This window comes from Plectropomus leopardus, chromosome 1 (assembly GCF_026936395.1).
Source record: "Plectropomus leopardus strain MGB_pleo_1.0 chromosome 1, ASM2693639v1, whole genome shotgun sequence".
Taxonomy (NCBI): domain Eukaryota; kingdom Metazoa; phylum Chordata; class Actinopteri; order Perciformes; family Serranidae; genus Plectropomus; species Plectropomus leopardus.
The window spans coordinates 16,572,610-16,585,106 of record NC_142176.1 but is presented as its reverse complement, the minus strand read 5'-3'; the positions used below and the strand labels follow the sequence as shown (position 1 = coordinate 16,585,106).

The window sequence follows — 12,497 nt, the reverse complement described above, 5'->3', positions numbered from 1 at the left end:
AAAAAACAACTCGTTTTGTTGTTCGTTGGTCTTAAATGGTGGTCTGCAGCTTGGCAGGTATCTTTCTAGTTAACACATTATCATCCGTCCCCTCTACCTTCCAGCGATGAAGTAAGCTTAAAACATGTGACCATACAAATGTTGATAATATATGCATGAAATGTAGAAATGTGTAAGTGATTTGCAGAAACATACAATGCATACTTTTTTTCTGTCAGCTGGGATGCAGATAAAGAGCATACATTTGTGTGCTCTAAGAACTCAAACAAAAGTAATGCATCATTTTCTGAAGCATACCTTTGAAAAAATGTTTATTAACAATTGCTATAAAATCAGCAAGAATAAGCATTAGGCTGATTTAACCTTTTTTTCTTTGGTTTTCATAGTGGGACGGTTTTTAAAGGACTATTAACAAGTTGTCCCCAACTTGGGGGTCAGTAGCACTGCAAGGGGTCACAAAGCAGGACTCAGTGGTCATGAGATGGTGAACAGCATAAGAAAGCATTCAAATACACTGAGTATGTTTGTATCAGACTTAACCAGAAAAAAAGCAAAGATTCATGCAAATTACTGAGTAATTTTACTTCCAAATTACTGATAAAAATCAATCAAGAAGGGAAAAATTACACTTTGGCTAACAACTTGCAGACACATGCTATGTGCTGAGGGGCCACAAATATTTGTTCATCTTAAGAGGTCACAAGCAGGAAAAAAATTAAAGAGTGAAAATTTATTTCATAATTCAACACATACAGTCCCCTGATGGGAGCACCATGTGGTTTTTGCAGTGACGCTCAGACATCCCTCAAATGAGGAAGCATGTTCCCCGCACAGCCTGACCTAAGCTCTTGATGCTTCTTCAGTGGATTCCTATTAGCAGAGCTTAAAAGCTGTCATTTCAGTTAAGCCAAGGCAAATCACCTGAGCTTCACATCTCATAGGGGGGGTAGGTGGAAGCCAAAATGAGACAAATGACGAAACAGGCAAATGACGAAATAGTCTAATGAGGAAAAGAAAAGAATAGATCAGAGTTAAAAAGAGCAGCATTACAGAATCAATCCTTTCCTCTGCTAACTGGCCACACATTGAGAAAAAGGCCTGCACTCCGGCTCCGGGGCTCTTATTACCATGTGATTAACCTCTTCAGGATTAAGCGGGCAGCAAAGAGACACGGGAAAGGTCAAAGGTCAGCGCTCAGACAGCCACTCCAGCATGAAGGGTGGCCTATTAAACGAAAGGCCACGCTCAAATCTGCCCGCCTGTCTTCAAGCATCTTTTCGATGTAGCATTCATCCCACAGCCCTCACCCCTACCGTGCTAAATTCCAACAGCATGCAAGGTCAGTTGCCTTATTATCGTAAAAATAAAGAAAACTGTTGTACTCAATTAGAAAAAGGCTCTTTGGAAATATAAACACGCGGCCAAACACCTGGTGTGTGTTGGCAGCCGTGAGACAGACTGCAGGTGGGGATGAATTAGAGGGACTCTGCACCCGAGGAGGTAATCATGAATAACACATCACACTCTTGTACACGTCGAGGCTGTAGCTTTTCAACACTGCTATAACTCCTGGTTGTTGTCGCTCATTGTCAGGGAGAAAACAATATATTAAAATACAAAAATAAATGTGCTGCCTTGCACACACGCACATATTAAGTTTTAAGATCAGGTGTCAAACTGAATTAGAAAGTAAATATGTGGCAATTGAAAAAAGGGATGAGGATCCCTGTAATCCCTCGACTAATGCAATTTTATCTCAGTCAGACTGCAGGGGAACAAAGGGAAAATGGTAGCTGGCGTGTGTGTGTGTGTGTGTGTGTGTGTGTGTGTGTGTGTGTGTGTGTGTGTGTGTGTGTGTGTGTGTGTGTGTGTATGCACAGCTCATGGCAACACGGCATTCCCTCACTGTGTGTGTGTGTGTGTGTGTGTGTATCCATGACATATGGAGAAAGCATGTGGGAATGTGTTAACCTTTCTGCCCAGACGGGGACACTGTCTCCAACCAAAAGAGGATCAACATCACTTCCACTGTCTGAGGGATGTTTCACTGTTTTATTTTATTTATTTCTTGCTGTCCAATGAAATAAATCACAACATTTTAATCAGTCAGTTTGATGAGTGTTAGGACATAACAAACCTCCCAGATGCAAAACCTATACCAATAATCTTGGGCTAAGTGTGGGTTTTATCTTTTTATACGAGTGCAGATAAAATTCCTGGCTCTGGCATCCATAAATGTGTTTGGAGACAACAAGCTTAATATTTTTATACTAACAAGGCGTCACATGAGTACGTTCATGTGAAAGAGGTCGCATGTAGTGATGAATCCACAGAGAATCATCACCCAACTCTGCAGCTCCCCTCAGCTCTATGGAGCGTTTTAGCATCTTTAAGTTAATTGGTTTTATGGCCCCCGAAACTTTATTGTTTTGGTTCACTCTCACCGCTCTCATCAGTGTTAATTTCAGCCGCAGCAGGCAGCCATTTTCCACTGAAAAAGCTCTAAAAAAAACATACTGCCACACTACTTGCTCAGCACCAAACAGCAGACAGACACAGTTAGAGACAATCTGCTAAATGCTCCATTGTGTTCACCAGCTTCAGAGACCAATATTTCTAAGAGAAATAGAAATTTTTGGTCTAAGTAGAGACCAAAAATAAATCTAAAAGAGAGTTAATATTGGACTTGAATTCATCATGTGGACCCACACTAAACTCCAAATGAATGCTCATTTTCCTCCACATGCTAAAGGTCTTAATTGTTACAGTTTGGTGACAGGGATCCCTGTGCATCATCCAGGCAATCAAATCAAGCACCTCTCAGCTCAAGGGCAGGCTTTCCGAGGGAGAAGAAAGGGCTGGGGCTGATCGATGGAAACTCCCACTTGATTTACTATCAAATAGATTTAAAATCTCGTTTAACCTATTATCCAATGAGAACTGCTCACCTGTTTTGGGTTGAATTATGTGTGCCTGTTTTGTCTTTGCTTTCTTTCAGTCTAATAAGGACATTGTGTTTACGACATGTTTCCGCTACTCCCCCAGCTGGCCACAAAAATTCATTATTGCAGGTTTAACAAAAGACGTCAAAGTTCTCTAGTCTAAATTGTTTTTCTCAACACAGGCAACCATATAAGACTTGGGTAATATTGCGGTATTACAGTATACCAGGGTACTTAGGAATCCCGATCCTATTATTTGCAATACCATCCAAAATACAGATGCTCCTCTTTCTATGAAACTCTAAGGATGTATTGTAAATAGTGCACACCCTGCGCCAACAGAGGTCTCTACTGGTGGAACGGGCAGCTGAGCTGGTGACCATGGCATGTGCAAGTGGTGGGGATAACGTTACAGGACTGTAAACAACCAGCTAGCAACGACAGAGAGACATCGAAGGAAAAAAAACTGCATATTAGCACATTAAATCAGTGACTTGGGGAAGAAAAATATGTGTGAGAACATTGCCTTTCTTGATATTTTTTTGAGTTTGGCTATTTATTTATTTGACTGAAAAATCTATCAGAGCCAAGAAAACACAGTGAATTCACCAGTCGGGGATGGTGGATGGGGGGGTTAGGTAGTGCCAACACAAAATCAGTAATATACCTTTTACCCATGTGAAATTTCAGGAAAGTTTAAAAAAAAACATATCCCGCACAAGCTTACCAGATGCCCAGAGAGTGCGCTTGAATTTGAAGGCAATTTTCACACTGGCCAAAAAGTCCACTTGATTGAAATTGGTTTATAATTGCTGTTTTTTTTAATGTGCTATAACCCCTGATAAATGACCAGTTTCGCTATCCAGATTTGATTGATTCAGTCCATTAACATTTAGAAAGTCTAGAGGAGCCACAAGATTAAATAATTTCCTCCCAATTCATAGCAGAGTGCTAAACCAGTCGTAGCCAAAAGTCTGTTATGTGCTTGCTCTACGGACCCAATGATACGGAAGCAGCGCCGATCATCTGGGTAATTTTATAAGCGATAGCTGAACGCTTTTGGCTTCATGCATCACTGAGCAACTTTCATAGGAATGAACATGTCCCACCTCCACGTCTATGGTTTATTCCTATCATACAACAACTCTGCTAAAACGACTCAAATATAGCTTTGAATAAGAGAAAACTGGATTAATTAATACGTAAACAGACTGCAAATCTTACAAGACAGATATCAAAGTTGAGTCCTCCACAGACACATTTTTGATGGTACAAAAACAGTACTGATGTGTGATATCCACTCATATGTTCAGCAGATATTGTAAATTAGATTTTTTTTCTCTGTTATTCAGCATCATTCACATTCTGGCTGTGAGTGTAATTACAACTCACCAGCTTCACTTCAATGCAGAGACTCAGTGTGGGATTATTTCAGGTGAAATTAGCTGTCACAAAAGAAGACAAAACTGTTAATAAGCCATAATACTAATCAGAAACTTTAATGTCCAATCTTTTTTTTTCTCCTCCCAGCATGAATGTGCGAGCGAGGAACAAACCAGGAAGAGACGGAGAGAAAGAATGTGTTTACCAAATCTCCCCTGAAGCGAGACCCCATCATCTACATTCGCACAGACACTGAGATGAAAGCAGCTTGTGTTCTTCCTCTATGATCTTATCTGATTGTTCTTTATCTTTTTGTTTACTGGGGACCCAGATGAGGACGTGCATTAAATCTCCCTTCAATCTCAGGCTCATGTTTTTTTTACTGCATGTGCTCGTCCTTTTTTTATTAAATAAGACAAAGCCCTAGTGCAACACGCTACTTCTTTAAGGCCATAAAACAATCTGGGCCGGCACACACAAAGAGCTGTTTTAAAAGACATCCGCACACATTCAAATGTACAGTTACACACACACACGGAGCAAGTGAACCAATCGTTTAAGGTCTCTGAGGCCTCGATAAGCTTCTGTAAATCAGCCACCATCCGGCAGTGAGTTTTATTCCCCTCTCTCTCAGTGGATGTTGGGTTATGACCCGTAGGCAGGAGGTTATTTATTGCTTTTGTCTCAGCTTGTGTTGACTCCCAGCCACTCATCTATAGTTCTAGGCTAATAGAAAGCAGCACAGGGTTGTAGATCTGCAGGAAGCCTGCTAAGCTGCAGGGACTCGGCTCGATAGTCTCCTCAGAGCCTCCCCAGATTCTTAATGTCTCTCAATTCCTCAGCTTTCTTCCTTTGCTTTTTTTTTTTTTTTTTTTTTAGGTAATGACCAAACGAAAATGAGAACCTGTGAGTGAACCTGAGGTGAGCGAGCTCCTATAAATAAGTGTTAGCATGAATGAGGAAAAGAGGAAGGAGGGTTAGAGAGCTGAGAGAAGCCTGCAGACCATAAACATTTCCCAGAGGCTGCTGGCAAAGATGATAGACAGCCTGCAGCCTGCTGGCCTGCCTCTTCCTCCAGCACATAAGAAATATCTCTATTCTCAGAGAAGACGGCCTCCTTTGTAATGGAAACTTGAGGTGTTATGTTGGAAAATAACAAAAGATGAAAAGCGTAAATTGTCAATGCCAGAGTGAAATTTAACCTTGATACTCTGTCTCCATAGTAATGCTGTTTTTGATGAGCAACAGCCAACCACACATTCTTCAGACGTCTGCGATTCTCAGCGGTTGCTAAGAAGGCTGTGAAAAACGTTCTTCGCCCTTCTCCACCCTCCTCCTTTCCAACCTTCACACTGCAGCCGTGAAACGATCTCAACAAGACTGTCATCCTTTACAATGGGCCATCTAACCCAAACTGGCAACTACAACCTCACCGTAGTTTGAAATACAGGTTCACTTGCCATTTCTACAATGCTGACAGCAGCTGACAGTTAAGAGTAACAACCACAGACTGAGGATAAATGAGGGGGTCCTTGAGTGATGACAACACGGGTAAGATGGAGAGCGGTGATGTAATGGAGACAAGGCCGCTGACTGATACTATGAAAGAGGCCAGTTTGCCTGCTTCAGTTCACAACCATTCATATCCGAGACCTATGTCTCTGAGCAGCAACAGTTAATAGATGCATTGTACAGCAGGGTCAGCATGTGCATGTGTGTGTGTGTGTGTGTGTGTGTGTGTGTGTGTGTGTGTGTGTGTGTGTGTGTGTGTGTGTGTGTGTGTGTGTGCGGTATTTTTGTGATAGGTGTGTGTATTAGACCGGGGTCAAACAGTAAACAAACACCCACATGCCAGAATTGTACAGTGAGATTTCACTGAAGCTGAAAAATTGTGTCTTCATGTAAACTGAAGCCCATTTTTAACATGCAATATGCTGCATTGCTTTTTGTCGATCAGGTAGGACAGGGTATTTAGGGAAAGAGCTTGCACAAAATTATGAACAGAGATTCTTAACATAACATCTTATCCTTTTACCTCACTGATAAAAAAGTATGAATATTAAATACTGTTTATTAAAAAAAAGTTTAAATGCTGTACAGAGGATAACAAGTTGTGCACCGAACCATGATTGGCTTCCAAACTGATTTTACAAAATCAGCTCATCTTAAAAAAAAATTCACGCGCAAAATTATCATTTTTATATCAATTTCTTGAAACGTTACCTGCAAACTTTGTTTTTCTGGCAAACAGAAAACAAAGAATTCAAAAAGGTCACAGGGGTCCACATTTATAGACAGCAAAACATTATCAAAACATCTGTTTACAAATACTTACACCTCTGCTGCAGTGTACTTTAAGTCATATTCATAGAGCTTAATGCTCAGTACTTCCCAAACACCTGCGTGTTCACAGAAACGTGAAAGACTTTTGCCTACATGTAACGCGCCCTCAGCATATAGGAGCATATAAGCTCCGCTTAAGTCATGTTCAAATGTACACACAAGCTATTCAGCCATGTAGGAGTCTGTTCTGACATTTTTAAATCATAATGTTTCAGTAAAAATGCATAAGTTTAGGAAGTACAGGGCATACGACTGGACACAGAGTGAGTAACTGATATACGAATGGTCATTTTGTGGGTGCAGTATTCCTTTAACCGTTCAAATTTGAAGTGAGCACAGAGACAATTTCCCCTGCTCTCTATTGCCTGACTCTGCGCTCACATCATTCTGCACAGAGAAGGTCAAACATCCACGTGAGGACAATGAAAGGACTGGTTTCTGGTGTGCTCCACTGTTTGCAAGTAATATGAGGAACTGTACAAATAAAAGAAAAGCAGTATCATCTCTACGCTTTATCTTAAAATTTGGAGTTGTGTGAAAAATAAGAGTCTGAAGTCTTACAGTGAGGTTTCAATTCTGTTCATTAAGAAGGAGTTGCATCATCATAGCACATTGCTTTGTTGACTTGTTAAATAAAAGTTTAAAAAAATGTGTCCGTTTGTGCATGTGTGTGTGCGCGTGTGTGTGCGTGTGCTATTGCAAAGAAATGAACTCTTGGCATAATATAAAATCATCAGTGAACAACATCTGTTTAGACACCATGTTTGTCCAAACAGATGGGAGACAAATCAAAGAACAACACCTGAATAAATGAGTGAAAAAAAAAACATGACAAATGTAGATGCCTCTATACAAAGCATGAGGGTTCACTGAACGGTTTGATTATCTGAATAATTTTTGACTCAATCTAACTTACCTGTGGAGTGATTTTAAACCAATGTGTTCAGAGTTTCAGAGACTTTGAGATGCTTCATAAAGGAGCACCAAAGCTGTTCTGTGCTCATCTGTTTTTTAGATTTCTTTAAAAACTAACCTTTTTACGATGTCGGTTCCGTTCCAGCAGGACAGCCCGTCACTGGAGGCCAGCTCACTCACACACAGCTGATCCGCCAGGCCGCCATAGTACGTACGATACAGACGTAGACTGTTCAGAAAGTCTCTGAAAAAGCAGCCGCATGAAGAACAAATAGATAATTAACTTCATTAACATGTGTTTTACATATTAATTGTGGCTCTAAATTAAAAGCAGAAAATGACTCTTCTATCTAGGCACACATCTGGCATCTTTCACCCATTTACCTTCGCCTGACAGCCAGTGAGTCCCCTGACACTCTGACAGGAGCTTTAAGAGGGATGGATTCTCTGCTGCTGCTGCTGCTGTGCTGGATGCTGACTGACTGCGCAGACTTCCTGCTCGGTGGGCCACACAGTTTGTGCACCTATTACCCAATGAGACACACACAGATTTAAGTCTAAACACTGAGGGAGAAACATGCATTTTAAGGCTCGGCAAATTGCACTGGTGCATGACAAATAAGCCTTATTTTAGATGCTTGAGTGACAGCTGTTTATACTGAGGCCATTAGTGCAGCCAAGCCTATCATCTCCAATTTTTGAATGTACTGCATGTGCAACCTATCAAGCAGCAGGGACACAGAGCAACCACTAGATGGAGCTGTGGTGTCTCTATCAGGAGAGGAAAGAAACTGTGACATTAATTTCACATAACTTATATGAAGACATGTTTATACTTTATGGTTGGACTTTAACCCTGTGAAACCTGGACTGACATCACTTTAACTGTGGTGCTTTCAGACGCCTTTCACAAGATTTAAACCACTGAACCCTGAGCAACTAGATGTGATTTCTTACACAAACATGGGAAAAAAAGGTAAAGAGCAACTTGGTAAGAAATGGTTCACAAATTGTGAGAAAATAGTAGATTCAACATTATGTATTTAAAATGATGTTATGAAATTATTATAATAAATTAATAAGCACTTTTCCCAGGTAATTTATTTTTTTCTTTCTTTTTTACTGATTTTCAGGTAATTTTAATGTACTTTTTATTAATTTCTTGTACATTTTTTTCTCATGTCTTCATTTGCTGCTTATTGCCTTCTTCCCAAGTTTTTAAATGATATCAAGCCAAGTTGTTCAGGTTAGGTTAATAGATGAGTTGTATTTCAAGGATAAAGACTTCTTAGTTTGGGTGAATGAGTCTGTAAGGCTGTCTGAGGAGCAGCTGTTGACATTCTGGATTTTGCCTAAAACCTTCTCTGTCTGAAAATTTAACAGTGAAGTTTCTTAGAGCTGCCCACACGGGTTATTTCTGGAGAGTTCAGCTCTGGTCTGACTAACCTGTGTGTGATATGAACAGTTTTGAGCCTTTTATTTTTGGTCTCTTGACACCACATACTCATCTGACATGGAGCTGCGGCAGCAGGATTGACTGCTTTATACATAATTTGTTCTTCTCCCATTTACTGTTGATACTGGTTTTCGACCAACACAAGGTCCCAGCACGGTTTTAAGTCTATCATCTCAAACATTAGCTTGCTTGCAATCGCCTAGGTATTATGAGGTGCGAAATTCAGATGAAGGGCAGGAAATGATAAATCCATGTACTGTATGAATTGGAGATAGAGAAATGTGACTAAATAAAAGGGTTGAATTAATCTACAAACAGCAGGTTATCAGAAGATTTGTCCAATGTGAACACGACTGCATTACAAACCCCTTATCCTCCTTTCACAGCGGGCCAATGACAGTGTACCAGAGTCTAGTGGACTATAACTATTTTGCATGTGATTGGGTCCTTAACTCGATGAGTAAATGTGCTTTAACATAACCAGGGTTCCCACACATTTTCATAGACAATATTTCAAATCTTTCCCATGACTTTTCATTAAAATGATTTTTTTCCCTTGCTCCACTTACCTGGCATTTTTCAAACAGATTAAAACTCAGGATTCAGACATAATTTTAGCTAGCTGGCATACAGCAAATTAGAGAAGAACCCAGGAAGAAAAAAAACTTCACACTGACACATATTAGAGCTTCTACATTGACAGCTACAGGACATGAATTGTTAAGTCACATTACGTGGAAGGTTATCCACAGAAGATTACTGTAAATATAACTACACACAACAAAATTCCATAACTTTTATTGATTTTTAACAATTTCATGAGCCTATAAAATGTGATTGTGAAATTACATGTCTTTTCTAGGTTTTTCTTGACTTGGGAACCCTGAAAAACTGTCTTTTATATTTAAACTCTGTAAATGGACAGTGTCAGCTCAAGTTAACTAGCATAAAGTAACATTAGCCTATTATTTTCTACCCATTAGGTCAACCCTTCCCAGAGGTCTGGTGACACTGTAATTGAATCCGACTCAAGACATGTGTAACACAACATTTTAATGTCAACGTCTGATATTAGCTGGCTCTGCTCTTCCAGGGTGAAGACGGAGGGTTTGGATCCATATCTGCTGCAGTATCTAAGTTTTTTTTTTACTTCTCCCCTTTACATCCTACTATTTTCAGGACTTAAAGTGGCCCTTATATTTTCAATTTCAAACAATACTAAATGCATTTTTTCCGCAATCAAAGCTGATGGCAACATATTGTACATACTTTGACAGCATTGCATAGCCTATCAATTTATCGGTTAAATTTCACATGTTCGATTAAATTAAACAACCGATTAATCGATCGTCAATTAACTGTTATCATCCCCAAATGACGTCACGTGCAAAGAAGCTATGCAAAACCTTTCCTTAAAGATCGTCTGACCTGTGCTGAAAGGCGGGGTCCATTTTTCTGAGCATGTCCGACAGCATCATGAAGCAGCATGTGAACTCCCAGAAGCACTTGCTCCAAATCCTGGGGTCCGTGCATCCGTGTTGACAGGCTCTCTAACGAGCGAACAAACTCCCTCCAGTGGGTATCAATCTCTGCCATGCTTGCCAAACAGCCCCGCATCACATTGAGGCAGTAACCCATGCACGGCTTGGACTGGGTTAAACCCTGTGGACCAAATTACTTTGGGATCAGTGATGCTGAAAAAACGTTCATTAAATTAGATCGATGAATTTCAAAGACATGAATCTATACCTGGCAGTGAGGACAATAGTGCATCTTGAGCAGGGCCCGCCTGCACTCGCGGCTCAGCTGTAAGTGGTCCGTGGTATTGATGACCTCGATGCCGAGGTGCAAAGCCTGAAGGAGAAGCTTCCCAGAGACCCCAGAGCGAGCAATCTGATCAGCCAGGACGCTGGGCGCACCACCAAAAGGCCTCACATCACGGCTGGACAACCTTACACACTCGGCGTAGCCCTGTGAAATGTGGCTGAGGCCAGGGTTGATGAGGTGATTGTAGACCAGCGGGAAAAGAGCGTCGAAGAATCGCTGCACTAAGTCATCAACGCTGAGCTCAGACCCCAGCAGGAAGAGACTGATATCAGTGAAGAGTTCCCGCACAGGACCCACGGCCTGATCAGCCATGTTGCGGTATGACTCTTGGAGGACAGCGTTGGTGTGATTCTCCGCCTGCCTCATCAGAGCCTCAAACATCTCTGTGGGAAGACAAAAGAACAGAGAGATAGACAGAAAAAGATTATTGAGGGAGTGCAACTCATTTAAACACATTATCATCTCTATTTTGCTTCACAATTAAAGAGACAGTTCACCCCAAGATCAAAAATACACATTATTCCTCTTATCTGTAGTGCTTTTTATCAATCTAATATGTGTTAGCACATTTGAAAAACTCAACAGAGATGTCTCCTTACAGAAATCCTGACCCAGTACTCAAGATAATCCACAGACCTTGTTGTGAGCAGATTCATACAGGAACTATTTCTACCAACTACTTTCTACCAACTACTTTCTACCAAACTGCACCTGCCAATTGAATAACTGCAAAGGCGGAGGAGTGCAACTACTATGGTTCAATACTGCTAGAGTTGCAAACCTTTTTACAATTAAAGTAGCTCACACTAGCTCCAAAAGTTACCAAGTGATGTCATATGTTTATTTCCATACTGGTCATCATGCAATAATGGAAACATTCTAACTTTGCTGATTAAGAATAATAAGAGAAATCTTTAACAAACATTTAAATGGCATTAAAGCATAGCGCTTACAATATTGTGCACCACTTTCTTGTGCTTCCAATCCAGAGAGCGAGAGCATCAGTGTAACCATAGAAACTCACTACAACTGATCTCACACAGCAAGGAGCATCTTCTCTCCTCGTGCCTGTCCCGCACCCCTCCCTGATGGCAGAAGAGCCATTAACTGAAAACTCTGAGCTGATGGTTTGTGTAAGAAGCTAAACTTGTGCTGATCGCATTTTAAAAATTAAGTCACTAAGAGGTTCTGAAAAGTTGCAAAATCTAATGAGAAAGTTGCCACGTTGGGGCACGCAGCAGCTCACCTGATAGAACAGGCATACCCATGTACCGAGGCTGCATCCTTGCTGCAGCAGCCACAGTTTGGACTCCACCTGATGGCCCTTTGCTTCATGTCATCCCTTCTCTCTCCCCCCTTAAAATAATACAGGCAACAAGCCCAGAAGAAAGTTGCCAAGTTGGCAGCACTTACTGCTGGCACCACTGTGCTAGCTAAGTTACAGCTCAATCACGGAGGACGCCATTAATGTTCACATCTGGCGCTGTCGCACACACACGCCTCTCCTCCATGACAAGGTGCACGCTTCCTTTTGCATGGTCATACGGCTGACGGGTGCAATTTGGTAGAGAGAAAAATAGTTCCTACATGAAACTGCTCACAGCAAGGTCTGCAGATTATCTTGAGTATCA

At 41.0% G+C, this 12,497-nt stretch overlaps 1 protein-coding gene across 1 annotated transcript in view; it reads right to left on the bottom strand.

Moving 5' to 3' along the window:
- The window catches only part of gpc5a (glypican 5a), a 165,095-nt gene that overhangs the window by 116,581 nt on the left and 36,017 nt on the right, over window positions 1-12,497 (bottom strand). The window contains exons 3-6 of the mRNA XM_042491763.2: window positions 10,789-11,249; window positions 10,468-10,701; window positions 7,968-8,107; window positions 7,702-7,827 (exon numbers count right to left, since the gene is read on the bottom strand). Coding sequence (XP_042347697.1) covers window positions 7,702-7,827; window positions 7,968-8,107; window positions 10,468-10,701; window positions 10,789-11,249 — 961 coding nt within the window. The remainder of the gene's footprint in view (window positions 1-7,701; window positions 7,828-7,967; window positions 8,108-10,467; window positions 10,702-10,788; window positions 11,250-12,497) is intronic.